General features: G+C 48.2%; 1 protein-coding gene across 1 annotated transcript in view; it reads right to left on the bottom strand.

Annotated features, from left to right (window-relative positions):
- Positions 1 to 10,748, bottom strand: part of prdm5 (PR domain containing 5) — a 17,542-nt gene extending 6,794 nt beyond the window's left edge. Inside the window, exons 1-14 of the mRNA XM_062563705.1 lie at positions 10,545 to 10,748; positions 9,347 to 9,430; positions 9,074 to 9,196; positions 7,323 to 7,491; positions 7,030 to 7,207; positions 6,506 to 6,598; positions 6,269 to 6,390; positions 5,252 to 5,331; positions 4,642 to 4,726; positions 4,365 to 4,522; positions 3,710 to 3,803; positions 2,857 to 3,017; positions 2,100 to 2,193; positions 1,462 to 1,463 (exon numbers count right to left, since the gene is read on the bottom strand). Of these exons, the coding sequence (XP_062419689.1) occupies positions 1,462 to 1,463; positions 2,100 to 2,193; positions 2,857 to 3,017; positions 3,710 to 3,803; positions 4,365 to 4,522; positions 4,642 to 4,726; positions 5,252 to 5,331; positions 6,269 to 6,390; positions 6,506 to 6,598; positions 7,030 to 7,207; positions 7,323 to 7,491; positions 9,074 to 9,196; positions 9,347 to 9,430; positions 10,545 to 10,643 (1,542 nt within the window). The 5' untranslated portion in view covers positions 10,644 to 10,748. The remainder of the gene's footprint in view (positions 1 to 1,461; positions 1,464 to 2,099; positions 2,194 to 2,856; positions 3,018 to 3,709; positions 3,804 to 4,364; positions 4,523 to 4,641; positions 4,727 to 5,251; positions 5,332 to 6,268; positions 6,391 to 6,505; positions 6,599 to 7,029; positions 7,208 to 7,322; positions 7,492 to 9,073; positions 9,197 to 9,346; positions 9,431 to 10,544) is intronic.
- Between the last annotated feature and the right edge of the window lie 879 nt (positions 10,749 to 11,627).

Genomic DNA, 11,627 nt, shown 5'->3' with positions numbered 1-11,627 from the left:
ATGAGGAAATGACTCTACTTCTGTGTGGTGACCAGCAGGGGGCGACTCCTCTGCTCCCATAGACGTCTATGAGGAAATGACTCTACTTCTGTGTAGTGACCAGAAGGGGGCGACTCCTCTGCTCCCAAATACGTCTATGAGGAAATGACTCTACTTCTGTGTAGTGACCAGCAGGGGGCGACTCCTCTGCTCCCATAGACGTCTATGAGGAAATGACTCTACTTCTGTGTAGTGACCAGCAGGGGGCGACTCCTCTGCTCCCATAGACGTCTATGAGGAAATTACTCTACTTCTCTCTTGATTTATTCCCTCAGGAAACATTGTAAACATGAGTTTTGAGTCTTCTTCAATACAGCATGATGTTCATTTAGTTAAAGCCGGGTATGCTTTAGGGCGGGGCCACGCAGTGATTGACAGTGTAGCCCCCGGGAGTCTCTGTGTGTTCAGCAGGTAAATCATCATCTCCTGTGAAGCAGGAGGAGCAACAGGACGGAGCTTTGCTGTCCTCACACTGACGGGGGGCTCTTATGATTGACGCGCTGTACTTTCACCACGCTAATAACTCGTCTCTGTCGGCGAGGGTCGGGACGGTCGCTGAGGGAACGACTCGCCAAACAGCTCCTTTCCTCTCGCACAAACACACACACACAAACACACACACACACACAGAAAAAAACACCCCGCAACAAACAAAAAAGCCTCCCAGTCTATAGGAGCAGGGGACAGATTTACAGCCAGTCGGGGTCAAGGGTCGTCCGGCTGGATGCTTTCTTGGAGTGGTCCTTTCTCTCTTTTACTCCTTTCTTTCTTTGAGGTGTCCCCTCGGCTCCCACCCCTCCCCCAGCATTCCTCCCTTTTGTTTATTCTATATAAATACAATCAGACTGGGCTAACTGGCCCTCGCTGGAATACATTCTCTCTGCTGGTGTGTCCACACACACACACACACACACGTAGGAAAACACACACGCATACAAAGGAGGCTGTTGACAGAGTGCGGTCGGACCACCGTCCTGCTGCCACACACACACACACACACACACACACACATTTTGACACAGTAGTCAACACCTGAGAGGAAACACTAATGACTGAAGTGTCGCATGGAGTCAGAACAGGAAACGGAGCGACACTAATGCAGAATATCACAGAATCCTCAATCGGGCCCGTGGACTCCAACCCAACTCATCCGCTCATTCCAGGCCTCCGGCACGCTTTCTGCTCAATGTCGTGATACGTGCCGCTTTTTTTTTAGTTCTGGATAAAAAATAGAATCAAACTGCCAAAAGGAAAAAGGTCACAACCTGGTCAGATAAAAAGTAGCAAAAAGGAAAATATTTTTCAGAATAGAATCTCAGCAGAAAGGATTTTAGATTCTTCCCGCCGACTCTTTCCAGTCACTGATTTACTAATGGGGGGGTGGGGGGGTCCACGTGTCCCGGGGAGGATTCTACCAGACACGCCTGCAGTTTTTTGTGCTTTTCATTTCAGAATAAAAGTTCTGAGCTAAAGAAGCAAAACGAAGTCATCAATTCTAAAATGAAAACACAACGGGACCACGAGGAAGAGAAGGATTTCAGTTGTGTGTGTGTGTGTGTGTGTGTGTGTGTGTGTGTGTGTGTGTGTGTGTGTGTGTGTGTGTGTGTGTGTGCCAGGGCCCTGCACCAGTCTGTTGGTAAGGAAACACACAGGAATGTGTAGCTTTCCGGTTTAAAGCAGTTTAATGAACATCCAGGGCTCTGTTTTCTGTGGCAGAGCAAAGACTCTTTTATGATATTTACACTTTGTATACTTGTATTCTTTAATGGTAAAGAACACAAACAGCCACAGACGGGACCCTTATTCAGCGTTTTATGAAGGAAGGGATTTTTTTTTTAAATTTATTCTGTAGAATAAAATTGAACCGATCTTTGTGGTCGCCGTACTGAACCATTGCTTCGTGCTTTATGCTTTTAATAGAAAAGGTCCGCTGGTCACCTGTCCATCGTCATGGGCTGTATTTTATTCAAGAAGAGGTGTGGCGATGTTTTGAAGCCTTAGGTTTGTGTCACTTTGTGTCGCCCCCCCCCCCCTCCTCCCCCCCCTGGAGGACCACTGACCTGTGTGGCTGCGGATGTGGACCCTCAGCGTGCCGTTGCTGGCAAACTTCTGGCCGCAGTACGGGCAGATCTTCTCTTTTTCTCCTGTGTGTGTCTGTCGGTTAAAGAAAAGAAACAACAGGTCAAAAATGAAATGTGATCTTGTGATCCACTGCAAAGCTTGAATTCAATGTGATCAATATTAGAAAAGTAAACCGTGTTGTTAAACTATCTCAGTTCTTCCAGCAAATTGCACATTGAATAAAATAAAAGCAACTTCCATGTGTGCGCTCTCTTTCTCACACATATATACTGTATGTAAGGACTGTGTGTGTCCTCCTCTCTCTGATCCCCCCCCCCCCCCCGCTAGAGTACGAGAGCCTCGAGTCAGTCCCTTTGAGATCTTTTACACACACACACACTCCACATGCACAGAGCACATGTGTCCCAGATGGAGCGACGCTATTTGTTGGTCCACATTCGACTGGTCGCATGGGAACGTTTTTTTAATGAGTTAATAAGTTATTTTTTTAAATATTCAAATTGATCCAAAAAAATAAAAAAACAGCGAGATTAATCTGGTGTAAAACGTATCATACGTGCACACACTCTCACACACACACACTGCGTCAGGTTTTTAAAGTTTTAAACTGCGATTTTGTAGGTTGAAATAAAATATCAAAGCTGCTGAGGTGGAACATCTGAATTAAAGTTGCTAGATTAACGTTAAGTGTGCAGAACCTCGTGTGTGGTGGAGGAGAAGCAGGTGGACGGTCACCTTCTTGTGGCTCTTGAGGACCGACGGCGTGACGAAGGCCTTCTCACACAGGTCACACTTGTACTTCTTGTGGCCGTCGTGCACCACCTGGATGTGCACGTTGAGCGTGTCCTTCCTCTTGAAGGTGGCGTCGCACTGGTCGCACTTGAACGTCCTCTCACCTGCAGCGAAGAGGACAGAAAGGGGGGTGGGGTGGGGGGCATTGGGGAGGGACGTTTAAATTCTTCACCTGTGAAACACACGGTCATCACGCACAGCAGGTGGGCGACCCAATTTCAAACAGGTGGGGGGGGGGGGGGGGGTCACTGCGCCAGACTAACCCGAACAATGTTCCCTCAGAAAGCTTCTGTCTATTTTTTATACAGAAGTCGTCCTTTATGGAACATCTGGGCTTCTGGGGGAGGGCTAACTGCTCGGCCATGTGTTTCACCAGAACCTCAGAATCCATCATCCCAACGAGCAGCAGACCGTTTTTATATGAGGATCATTCATGATTAAAGAGTAATTCATGCTCTGAAAGTCCCCCCCCCCCCCCCCCCCCCCCACACACACACACACATATATGCTGTGCATGTTAAGAAACTTGTGTTTGTTATTTTCATTTAATATGAGCCCCGTCGGTTCGGAGGTGACAGTCGGTGCAGGTGTGGGGGGGGGGCGGTCTCAGGGATCACATGACACACCAGAGGGATGAAAGCATCTGTTTCATTCTCTGCAAACGACGTCTTAATGATGGGTTTGATTGGCATTTCTAACATGAAATAATAACTTTCTTCCAGAGACCTTCGTGGGAGGGGAGGGGGGGGGGGGCTTTATTGTGGGCGGAGCCACAACAACAACAACAAGCCCTTACTGTTGTGGATGAGCAGGTGGCGCTGCAGAGAGAACGGCGTGCGGAACAGCGCTTTGCACTCCTCACACTGGAAGGGTCGTTCCTCCGAGTGGGTCTGCGGGGGGGAGAGAGAGAGAGGGGGGGGGGCAGGGTTAGAGTCTAATGGGTGTGAAGGGATCACGCACACGGCGCTCGGTTTGTTGACCCGATGACGACGGCAGCTTAAGGAGCTTTAAGTTCAAAGTGCTTCTGTTTTGGGTCCCCCTCCCCCCCTCCCCCCCTCCCCCCCTCCCACGCTCCCACGCTCCCCCCGAGGGCCTCACCCATCTATATGACTGACATCTCAATCCCAAATGTAAACATGGGAGACATCAGGGGGGGGTGGTGCGTAGGGGGCAAAGCCAGAGACCCCACAGACACCAAAGTCCACCTGATTGATTACAGCCGTTCAATCAATAAATCGACAGAAATAGAAACACTGTGTCACAAATAGTGGAAATAGAATCCATTCACCTGAATAAACTCAGAACTTTTATCTTTTTCACAAAACTTTAAACCAGGCGGTTTATTCCGAGACTTCAAATTAAAAGATTTTTGGTTGAAATCGTTTTCCTGAAGTGATGCGTTCAAGGACCGCGGGGAAGATGAAAGCCTCCCGACGGGCCCCCCCCCCCACCTTCTTGTGGTTCTTGTACACGTTGCGGTGGGCGAACTCCTTCCCGCACAGCTTGCATTTGTAGGGCTTGTCCTCGCTGTGGATGATCTTGTGGGCCGTCACCTGGTCCAAGCGCTTGAAGGAGCGGCTGCAGATCTCGCAGGTGTACGGACGCTTCTCTGCCTCGTCGGGGGGGGGGGGAGGGAGGGGGGGGGTGATGAGACAAAAACAAAAAAAGCGGTGGTGAGCTCGGAGGACGGTTAGTAGGGGGCGACGCGTTCGAGCTCCGCCTCCTTACCGGAGTGCGTGATCATGTGACGCTTCAGCTGGTTGGTGGAGATGAACTTCTTGTCACATGCGTGGCAGTCGAGGATCTCGTGAACCTGCAGCAGAAGAGTAAAGAAGGTCCAAGTCTCCTTCTTCCTCTTTCAGTTTTTTTTTCTTACTTGGGGCAAAGATCACGTAAAAGTTGGCGGTCAACACAAACTAAACCTCGTCCGTTTTTTCCATCATCTTCTGACGGAAAAGCAATTAAAGTGATGAAAGGTTCCAATCCGCTGCCGTAATTGCACATTCAAAGCGCCCCCCCCCCTCCATCCGAACGGCTACAATAGCGCATGCTAATGCGGCTGGTTGATGATGACGGCAGATTTAAGCCGCTTCGCAGCCGGCGAGTCGTGATCCCTGCGAGGACGCGATGTGAGACGGACGGATCACGACCCCCCCGAGACCCGCTTTGTTACAAATAAATAAATAAATAAACGATGAAGCGCCAAACGGGGCTCCGTGATGAAGAGGCCATCGTTACAGGAGGCTATAAAATTCAAATCAATCACGCCTTCTCGTCCGCCTCTTGAGTTCCCATGACCTGGTGGGACGCGCCCCCCCCCCACCCACCTCCTCCTCACCTTGCGGTGCTCCTGCAGGTTCAGGGAGGAGGAGCACTTCCTGTTGCATATGGTGCACGTGAGCTTCCGACGTGCGCTGCCTGCACAGAGGGGGGAAACACGAGAAGAGTGAGCGCACCCAGCGGGACCATGGGAGGGAAATAATAAAAGTGGGCCATCATGGCCACAATTTCTACAGCCCTATCACCCGGGGGGGGGGGGTTGGGGGGGGGGGGTCCTTCTTGTGGGTATTATTACATCTACAAGCAAGTGCAAAGTACAAATCAAGTCTACTTTAAAGCAAATATATAGAGCAGAATATAGTAACATTAAAATAGTGATTATTATATAATACGGTTTTATTCTTTACCTTGTAAGTCCAGTACCAAATGCTTTCTAAAGAAGCGTTACTATGACTATTTATAAGTGCTTATAACTATGATCAGACATTAAAATCACCCCAATAAAGAGTCACAAAAGGTTTTCACTGGACACTCGGCTCTTCTCATCGTCCCACCGCTGGTCCACTTATCTGAAACTTAATCGCATGACCCACATCTGACAAGTCTGATCCACTTCCTCCCCACCCACCCACCCACACACACCCACACACACACACACACACACACACAGACACACACACACGCATACGCCCAGACCACATTGGTAGAACATAAAGGGCCCGAGATGAACACTCGTTGATACTGGATTCTGGTGTGAGACGGCGCTGCCCTACATCCCGTCATAAATAGCTAAAGCAGGTCCAATCATCTGAAGGGGGGCAGGGGTGTGCAGGGGTGTGCAGGGGTGTGCGGGAGTGTGCGGGGGGGGGGACGGAACGCACAGGTCGGCCATTACATACCGCTAGTAATTAGACATGCGCCTCAATGCGGAGGAGGTTCAAACTGATCGAGGTCAAACACCGCAGCCGCTGATCGGCAATTAGAAATACTAAATAAATTAATAACTGTGTGTGTGTGTGTGCGTGTGTGTGTGTGTGTGTGTGTGTGTGTGTGGGACAGGAGAGGAGACACCGACCCGTGTGAACGTTTCCTTTGTGCTTCTTCAGGGCGTCTTTGCTCTTGAATCTCTTGCCGCAGCTCTCTGCTTTGCAGATGAAGCGAGCGTCTCCTTTGCAGGCTTCTTTGTGCTGTTCAAAGCTGCGCACACACACGCACACACACGCGCACGCACAAACATGCACAGGAGGAGAAGAAGCAGTAAGGAGCGTTGTGTGTGCACACTGACTTCTGTCTGCAGAAAGCACCTTGCTACCTGGATATGGAGCTGAAGGTGTTGTGGCAGATGGAGCACTGGTGGGTTTTAGAGTCGCCTGATGGGTCCAGAGATTCAGTGCAATGCAGAACACTGAGGGAGGGGTGGGGGGGGGGGGGGGGGGGGGGTTAAAGCATAGGTAAAGCCAGCTTAGCATAATGACTGTTAACAAACAATTGAAAACGGGGGAAAACTGATGATCCGCCTGAGAGCAACAAAGCTCACTCATTAAAGTAACCACTGGTTTGGTTTATGGAAAGAAAGCAGTAACCAGTCGTTACTGTGATCACTGAGCTTTGATGCAGTCAGGTGGGTCATGTGACATCATCCGTTTTCCCCCATGTTCAAGCTAAGAGGCTGCAGGCTACACGTTGGAACACCTCATTTTCCATGAGAAGCAAAGAAGTGAACGCCCTTCAAAACTGAATGCCTCGACCTTAACATCTGAACTAAAATATAAATCTATACTCTTTGAAACTTCCTAAAGCTACATGACAAGGCGTGGCGCGGAGTGCAGAACCCACTGGCGCTGCAGGGCCTGCTTCACGGGGAACTTCTTGCCGCAGGTCTTGCACTTGAAGTCCTTCTCCTCGGTGCTGGGCCTCTGGTGCAGACTCTGCAGGTGGGCGGCCAGGATCTCCTCGCTGGGGAAGCTGCTCTCGCACAGCAAGCAGGGGTGGTCCTCCTTCTTTATGACCAGTTCTGCAGAGATGTGCCGCGCGCACACACACACACACACACACACAGAAACGATGAGCAGAGGCTTTTAAAACGTAGACCATGAATCCGTTAGCTGTGTCTCGTCATTCCACTGTACCCATTTCGACTAGATGCTTAGCGTCTTTACTGTTTTCGTCGTCATCTCGGATGACCTCCTCCTCTTCCTCCTCCTCCTCCTCCTCCATATCGCTGTCCAGGTAGCCTATCAGGAGCTCTGTGTCCGTCTCGATGTCGTCCACAGCCAGGTAGAAGATGTTCTCTCCGTCCTGAGGGACGACAACGCGGCCGAAGACAAATTCTTGTTCAAAGGTCAAAGCAAGAACATCTAAATTAATATCGTGGCATTTGTGATGCTTCCATATTGTGTCAGAAGTGGAACCGGACCACACTGGTCCTCCAGCAGAGACGAGATTTGTGTAACCACATTTATTATAAAGGACCCGATGTGCAGAATCCCAACGTTATTCCCAACGAGCATCTTGGGTGAAATGTGCAAATTGATTCAACTGACAAAGAGCCAGAATAAAGTAACGGTGCCATTAGTCATCAAGTTTAAGTATAACTGCTACTACCTTGACCACTCAGAGATAAGATGGCTGAATAAAACCAATACCACTGGTGGTGGGCAGATTTAAAGCTGGCGATCAGTGACGATACATTTTGATATCGAGATACAGACGCCTTTGATGTTGGAGACATTTTGGGTTTCGTTGCGCCAGCATCACAAAAAGTAATTCAAACTGCTCTGACGTCAGTGAACATTTATGGTGGGTTTTTTTTATCCATAAAAACACAACATTCAAATGATAAAAATCGTGTCACAGGTAGTTTTAGTCATGCATTAGAATCTAAAACAAAAGAGCTAATTGGTTAGCGGCGTCGCTAACGTTCCTGTAGATCTAAACACTGATCAGTTGTTCACATTGTGACATTATCAGAGATTATCAGATATATATCCATATGTATGTATGTATGTATGTATGTATGTATGTATGTATGTATGTATGTATGTATGTATGTATGTATGTATGTATGTATGTATGTATGTATGTATGTACAATGGGGAGAACAAGTATTTCATACACTGCATATTTTGCAGGTTTTCCCACTTAAAAAGCATGTCTGTCATTTTTATCATAGGTTCTCTTTAACTGTGAGTGACGGAATCTAAAATAAAAATCCAGAAAATCACATTGTATGATTTAAAAATATATATTTAGCAGTTTATTGCCTATATATTTTGTATTGTACGGGTCAAAAGCTCAAACCGCTGACTTCCTCGTCCTTAAAGGTCACGCTAATAAAATCAAACAAGTCATTTTGTTTTAACCGCTGCATTGTAAATGCACATAAATAACGATTAGGAAGAGGAAAGCCGCACAATAAATGTCAGCGCTGATGGAAGGCAGAGCGTCGACGCACACGATGACCTTTAAGCGACCCATCACTTGGGGCATCGGGGTATTAATGGCAGGAACCTGAAATGTTCATCCCCCCTGCCCCCCCTTTTCAAGAGCAATCTGTTTTATCTTTTAAACAAGAGAGCAGAGGAGAAATTATCCAGATCCAGTTTGATCTTAAGACCCCCCCCCTCTCCCCCCCCCCCCCACCCCACTGATCATCGTACAAGGAACAAAGACGTTTAGTTCTGTGACCTTCGCTACTGGAAGGAAGTGTCGCCAGGAAGGTTTTACAGAACTAAAGTCCACATTCAGCCGTTCATTTTATTTCGCTAATCGAGGGAAGGTTGGATCTTTTTACCCTGTACTTCAAACATGTTCCCGGTGGAGGAGGACGCGTCTCCTCGTGTCCCCGTCTTTGCGTCTCCTGATCCACGGGGAGACCTACCTGAATGGCCGCCAGGTTCTTGTGCTCCTGCGAAGGCGCCTGGTGGACAAACCGCAGCCAGTTGGCGTGCCGCGGGTTACTGGCGTCCAGAATGTACAGAACATCTCCTTTGGTGCCTCGGACCTGGAGGGAGAAAACAAAGCCTTCAGCGCTCGTCTTCTCCTTCTCCTTCAGAGCATGAAACACCTAACCAGGTGCACAAGCTGGTCTCCTCCCGATGTGCCCCCCCCCCCCTGGATGTGGTGAAATGTGGTAACGGAAAGGTTGGTCTACCTCCCACATGAGCCGGGTGTCCGAGCTCTCCTCCAGCTCCGCGGGCAGCTTCTTCTCCCCCGCAAACGGGCCGAACTTCTCCCCCTTGGGACCAGACGGAGGGACATTCAGGTACAGAGAAGAAAAAAAGACTTTTGTGAAGACACAATCCTCTCCGGACCTCTGGGAAACTCCTTAAATTACCATTCTACTCTGGTACAGTTGTCAGGTACTTCTGCTCATTCCTACGTCGTCTCCACTATGTTTATTTATTCAACAACATCACTTACTTTCAGATTGTGATAAAACATATAATACTGATATAATACTGTATAAGAATGGATAAAAAATAAGCCATAACAACTTTCATTTGATGGATAGCTGAATGCAGACTACTTTTAAGAAGTTTTGAATGTTTTGAATCTTATCCACAGGAAATTTGAGTTTGATCTTTATAAATATTGGTAGGATTATTATATTGTAATTACACAATATTTTTGAAAAAATCACATTTGATTGTAATAATTTGCCAGCAGCCTACATTATTTTACAAAAACATACTGTAAAACCAGTTAATTCCAATATTACGACTGCAAAGTACTTCACAGTAAGATGCCATAACAGTTACTTTCCTACAATTGACTGTAAAAAAGTTAAAGTAACTTAAATTACTGTAATTCACAGTCAAATGTACTTTTACCACCAGATCATGGTAAAGACCATGGGAGTAAATCCGTGGGGGGGGGGGGGGCGTGGCACTTCATGTTGCCTTCACGTCCCCTCCTCAACCTGCGTCTGTTACCCCCTCATCTCCTCCACTCGTTCCTAGCTAGCGAACCTACGTGAGCACTTCCCCGCTGACACACACGTCACACGCCCCCCTCTGCTTTTTTTTGGGGGGGGGGGGCGAGGGAGGGGGACACTTCTGCAACTTTATGAAAGTCGTCAATAATCAAAGCTCGCTGGTAACGTTTTGTGTGAACTTTCCGGTAGTTTCCGCGCCACTTTGTAGCCCTTCTCCTCCGGCCGACATGGCTACTTTGTAACGTAGTGCGCGCGAGGAGGAGGGGGGGGGGGGGAGCGACTGGAGCGGCTACGTGGCACATCGCGTCACAGCCGCCCCGGGGTCCGTGGCTCCCCCAACGGTCACCTCGGAGGGAACAACACTTCCCCCCCTCCTCTCTGACACGAAGGAGCGAAACTCGGTTAAAGAACGAACCTTTTTGACGCGCCTCGCCGTGTAGAGACCGATTCCATCCTGGACCCGGGACGCTTTCAGGGAGAAGCGGTCCGGCACGTACATACCCAACATAGTCATCACCGGGGAGACGTTTCCCGCGAGGACATTTGGCCCGGCTGTCGGACGTGTCGGCGGCGTAGATCGAGCATGGACGGTTGGGGGTTTAAGGGCGGATTGGTGTCTCTCCCGTGTCTCCCCCGCCCCCCCACCCCTCCTCGAGAAGCGGCTCCAGGTTGAACTTCTGCTGCTCCTGCGGCAGGAAGGCAAAGCGGCGCTCTGATTGGTCCAAAGTTTGTAACCAGAAGCTACCTTGACTGAGGGCTCATCCGGTCCGCTGCAGCCTGTAGTACTACTGCAGTAATACCACGCAGTAATACCACGAAGGATGTCAAGTGTACTGCGAAGGATGGCAGGCTCATTCACGCCTTAATCACAACAGATCATTGACTAACTGGTTTGTAATTATTCTGAGATACGTCTCATTGCTCTGTGTTTAATGTCATGCATCAATCACCCAGCCAGCAAAAAAAATCCTGATTTTATATTTTGAATTATATTATTCACGTGCACACTTATAAGGCATCAATTAAATTTTTTTAAATAATTTTAAATAAATTGTGTCACAAAGCCTTTTCAAGGGGATTCCTTCCGCTTTTTCAAAAAATTTGGGAAAATTCTACAAAAACAGTAATGACACAATAATTACAACAAAGCAATAGAAGAAAAACAGCTTTAAAAAAAAGATACACGCCACAATGTCTGATTTTCCGGACGTGATTATTATGTCCGAAATAACTCACTCGACTATTTAAAAATTGATTGAAAGAAATAAGTTGTCACGGTTTGGCTTCGCTTCCTGTTTTAGTTTGAAGTTTCATGTCTCTTGTGGTCCTGGGTTAACTTCACTTCCTGCCTTGTCTTGTGATTGCGTGATTGTCTCCACCTGTGTCCAATCACCTGCACCTCCCTTGTGTATTTAAGCCCTGTGTGCCTGTTGTCCCCGGTCGCGTCATTGTCTAGATGTCACTCGTCGTTGGTGCACAGTCTCTGGTGAGTTTTTGT

This window comes from Pungitius pungitius, chromosome 7 (assembly GCF_949316345.1).
Source record: "Pungitius pungitius chromosome 7, fPunPun2.1, whole genome shotgun sequence".
Classification (NCBI taxonomy): Eukaryota; Metazoa; Chordata; class Actinopteri; order Perciformes; family Gasterosteidae; genus Pungitius; species Pungitius pungitius.
Note: the sequence above shows the minus strand (reverse complement) of the source record. Positions and strands in the feature narration are given on the sequence as shown.